The sequence below is a fragment of the Papaver somniferum genome, chromosome 11 (assembly GCF_003573695.1).
Source record: "Papaver somniferum cultivar HN1 chromosome 11, ASM357369v1, whole genome shotgun sequence".
Taxonomy (NCBI): domain Eukaryota; kingdom Viridiplantae; phylum Streptophyta; class Magnoliopsida; order Ranunculales; family Papaveraceae; genus Papaver; species Papaver somniferum.
The window spans coordinates 42,778,745-42,783,669 of record NC_039368.1 but is presented as its reverse complement, the minus strand read 5'-3'; the positions used below and the strand labels follow the sequence as shown (position 1 = coordinate 42,783,669).

Sequence of the window (4,925 nt, the reverse complement as noted above, 5' to 3'; positions counted from 1 at the left end):
ATCTAGTAACACATCTGCCAGACATGCCCCAGACCGCAGTGGTACCTCCCAACTGATGCTGCATTCTTCTAGTCTGCATAAAACATAAAATTTCAATTAGACCCCAAAGATAAATTCAAAGTTTGGTGACCCACCAAAGCCTCCCTTAATGGTAGTTACAAGAGGAGTTATGGTAATAATAAAGATTAGGTGTTGAAAATGGGTCTTGATAAGGTAATGATGGTCATTAAGGTGAAGAGGGTACGCATGGCTTTGAATGGGCGTGGTAAACAACGCGACTTGACGGTTACCTAAGCGCCCTAAATGGAATTGAATAGATGCAAATGGGTTTTTAAAGGGGTGATTAGCCGAGAGGTTATAATTTTCAAAGAAGTTTTTTCCTAACTGGTTTACAAAAGAGAAAAGGTTTAGATTAAGGAAACTAATCGGAGAAAATGGCTGATTTTTCAGGACAAAATTCATCGAACGCCGATGGAAATCTTCCCGTTGAACCACCAGAAACACCTGAATATTCACAAGTCAAGTCACTTCTTCCTTCTTTGAGTTTGAATGAATTATAGAGATTGAGAGTTGATGTTCAGGCTGAGATTGATCGTCATGTCCGATAGCAAATACGTCAGAGAGAAGAAGAAGAAGCTGCTCGTAAACGAGAAGAGAGGAGAATCGAGGCTCTCTACACTGCATGGCTACCCAAATAATTTGCAAGGCGAGATAGAAAAGATGAAGAATGGGCAGAGAAGCATGCCAAATCCCCAAAATATGGAAGTGCAACTGAGAGTGATTCCGAGGCTTCTGACGGATTTGAATATGATGTAGAGGAGGTGAACACCAGTGACCTTGAATCTAATGCTGCAGAGGATAAACGCAAGATGGAGGCTTACCATGAGGGGAAGTTCAGGAGCCGATTCGAGTATGAACTTTCCAACCCCAAGATCTTTGCACGCACCATGAGTGAGGGTGAGCCAAGCAGAGTAAACGTAAGTAGGCATATTAACAAGTTATGAAGAAGAAGGATGGGATGATGCATCGTCTTCCAGTGGAACTTCACCTGCTCCATCTGACAGTGATGATAGCGAACATTATGAAGAAGAAGGATGGGATACTGATGAAGATGATTGGTGGTAATCTCTTCAGAATTACCAGGGAAGGCCAGATTTTCAGATTGCATATAAAGCTTGAAAGTGATTAACAAGTTTTTAACAAAACGGTTTTTCTGGTAATTCTTCTTTAATCCATCCTTTTTGAATCTGTTGCTGATGGTGGTAATCTTCTTCTTTTGTCGTTTTGAAGTTTGGTCGGCTTTGTTTCTTGTTTTTTGATGTTGGTGAAGAAGATATGTGTTGATGTTCAGGGATGTTTTTTCTTTTGTGGATGTATAGCTGGATGGGTTGCAGGTATTTTGATGGATGTTATGGGAATTTGTAGTAACTGGGGCTTGAATATTGATGTCCAGATGTTTGAAGTTTAGTTTGGTATTTTGAAATTCCAGTGATTGGAAAGCTTGATAGGTTGTAATGTCTAGTGAAACTCTGGAAACTTTTAATGTTGAACTTAATGAAGTGTATGCAGTTTATGTCAAGCAACTTTATGAAGTAATTGCAGTTCTTAATGTCTGAAACAATTATGTTTAGTACTGATTTTTTGTATGAAATTGTGGTAAGAAATAATAGGGATTTGTAGGTGAGATAACTGCTAATGAGAAGCACAAAGATAATTAAAGATTGATGAGTACTAGCGAGATTAAAATTCAGGATGAGATTTTCAAGGAACATGAGAACTAGTATGCATACGCCGGGATGACGTTGCAGAGCTCACCCTATATCGAGGGTATTTTTAATAATGTGGATTTAAGTTTTTGCGAATTCTTACTCTATTCGTTATTCGTTACTAGAGAAGCTCTCGTTATTAATCCTGGATAAAAATCATCGACATGTACAATTACATTTATAGGTTACGTGCATTATTTTCTTCCATATGGTTTGGTCAGTGGGCCCTTTCTTACATTTTTTTAAATGCCACATGATCAATACTTATACTTTCCTATTCTGTACAACTGTAGTACCGTAGTAGAGTTTTAAACTTATTTTATATTAAACCAAATATCAAAAAAAAAAATATTAAAAAGAAAAAAGAAAATTGGAACGAAATCTTTACAAATGAGGACTGAGTACTTCATTATGTTGAAGGTGTAGTGGAGTGGTAGTTGCAGTTGATTCGAAGAGATTACTATGTCGGTCCATAAGACCAATCTTCTTTCTTCCTCCATGATCAGCAGTTATTCTAAGAGTACTAACGCAGAAGTATTGAAGAAATCGAGGAAAAACACACCAGCATCATCATCATCTTCATCATCGTCATCATCGATGGCAATTGATTGGAGTAGTAGCGATTGGGAAGGAAAATCAGGATCACAAGGAGTAGTAGGAGGAAATGGAGGTGGAGTTGATGCTAGAGAAAGACATAAACTAGCAGAAAGAGAAAGAAGGAAATCAATGAGAGAATTATTTTTATCTCTTCACTCGTTATTACCTCATTCTAATACGGTACGTAAAGAACAATCAGCAATTCTCGATGAAATCATCAAGTATATACCGATTGTTGCTGCTCGTCTTCGTTCACTTCAGAATCGTAAAGACAGTAGCAGTAATTCATCTAATCATTCTTCATTGACTTCATCTGCATCTTCATCGAAATTATCTTCGACCGTGCTTTCAAAATCAAAATCAAAATCATATTCTTCAGTACCATCGGTTCAAGTCTCAGATCGTGATAACAAGAATAATAATAGTAAAAACTCAGCTACTTCTGCTGTGGCTAATACAATCATTGACTGTGACATCCGGGTTGCTCCTGAACCTTCATCTTCTGTGGCGATTCGCATTAGAGGTGACCGGGTGAATGTTTCTTTAAGTGATTCTAAGGGTACTTCACACACTCTGTTATTATCTGCTGTTTTGGATGATCTTGAAAATCATCAACTTGAACTTGTTCGTTCTACTCATTGTCGCGATGGAAGTAAAGTCTTACATCATTCCGAAAGCAAGGTTTGTTTCTTAATTTCTTTGATGATCCGTGATTCGCTTTTGTTTTTCTAATGATTTGTTTCTTAATTATTACTTTATCAATGATATCAGCTCTGATTCTGAGTATCTTCTAGTATATGTATATCGGAGTACTTACCGAATCGGGAATGTGATTATTTTATTGCTAGAGATCTGTGTCTCTTCTGACTCTCTGCTGTAGACTCACGATCTAGCTTTCAGAATCATGTGTCAAATCTTTGAATTTCAGCTCCCATAAAATTAACAGGAAAAGGAAAAAAAAAAAAAAAAAAAGAAATCATAAATTAGAATTTTTTTCTTATTTTTGATTAAAAGATGATTAAAACCTAAAAAAATTAGTTGGGATAGTTTTCTTCGCTTTTGAAGATCCCGATTCTCTTTTATCTGACACATTATTTTTTTGTTAATGCGTTTTAGGTATCATTATTAGTATCTAATTAGACATGTTTTTTCTTTTGGCAGATTTGTGATGGACTGGATAAATCTCCCAATTTGTTGAAGTCGAGATTACACGACTTGGCAAGAAAACTTCACAAATTGAGGAAATCGACCTCACTCAAGAGAACATTCGATCAAATTGAATGATTTGGTTCTCCAGAAATTTATTAGTTTTATTAATTACTTAAATTTATTTTAGTGAATGTAATGGTTATAGATGTAGAATAGTGGAGGAAACAGAGTGATTGTACAAATGAAATGAGTGGTCGAAGGATCCCAGCTCTGTGTCTTGTGCGTAATAATGATAAATAAACTAATCTCCACGTTTTCCCTACCAAACCTACTCAAAATATACAGTGTTTGGCACTTTTATTTAATTATTGGTGGGATCTTCTACTTTCTACTACTAGTATTTCATTATTGCTCATGTGCAAAACGATGATCGTATAACACCAAAGTGATTTACGGTTTAAAGTGATTTCATTACGCAACATTACCCAAAATCTGCCACCAACATTTTGTCCCCGAGATGCGTTAATTACCCGTTGATCACACATAGTTTCGTGTGGGATGCTCTAGAATGAATCGTCACTTTTAGATCTGTGATTTAGACTGGTTTCACTTACCGGGCAAAATCTTGGTCACAAATTACAAGTTCCATCTGTCCTATTCAAATCTGTTTGGTGGTGCACGGGAAAATACCGACAAAAGCTACTATAAGCGACTGTGTATCAATCTAGACGGAATGTACCAATCCAGTAAATTATGTGGTTACTTCGTATAGATTTGGTACACCTTCGTAATAGTAGCCTTGATCCTTAACAGACCAGTGGGTGAGTTTTAGAAACTTTAAGGAAAACAAAGATTATTTTGTTTCTTAAACAATTTTAGAAAGAAGAAATCATGGGGTGGACGTCTTAATCAAGAGAAAGTTGAGGTGACGCAACTAAGTGAGTTGAAAGTTGCATGTAAACGTGCTTAAATAATTGAGAACCCTTTTTTTATTTTTTAAGCATGTTATATTTATTAAGATTGAGAATGAAATATCCAGGGTATGTTGTATCAATAGAGTCTGCCATTACAATAGGACTAATACTTTCAGAGTACTTTATGATCCTGGATTGTTGGTAGATTTTCTCTGTTGTCCGCTGCTCAATTTGCTAAGTCGACTGTTGTTTGATTTTCTTCTATGTAGTTGTGATTCATGGTGTGATCCGGAATTTGGCTTAACCTAAGTTTGATTTCGTTGATCATATTGATTAAGTACCAAGGTGGTCCGGTGTTTGAGGTTAGAAATCTCAGGAGATTTTCCGAGTCCATTTGAATCGCACCTTGGGTCATCTTTGTTCTGTTGTCGTATTTGATGCAATAAGCATGACCCAATAGTTTTTGCTATGAGGGTGGTCGTCATACCCCAGAGGTTCG

The 4,925-nt window shown here is 36.5% G+C and overlaps 1 protein-coding gene across 1 annotated transcript; it reads left to right on the top strand.

Moving 5' to 3' along the window:
- The first annotated feature begins 2,131 nt into the window (after positions 1–2,131).
- On the top strand, positions 2,132–3,791 carry LOC113320186 (uncharacterized serine-rich protein C215.13-like). The gene is made up of 2 exons (XM_026568123.1): positions 2,132–3,044; positions 3,525–3,791. The coding sequence occupies exons 1-2, from the start codon at positions 2,229–2,231 to the stop codon at positions 3,645–3,647; spliced, it is 939 nt and encodes a 312-aa protein (XP_026423908.1). The 5' UTR covers positions 2,132–2,228; the 3' UTR covers positions 3,648–3,791.
- The last annotated feature ends 1,134 nt before the right edge of the window (positions 3,792–4,925 follow it).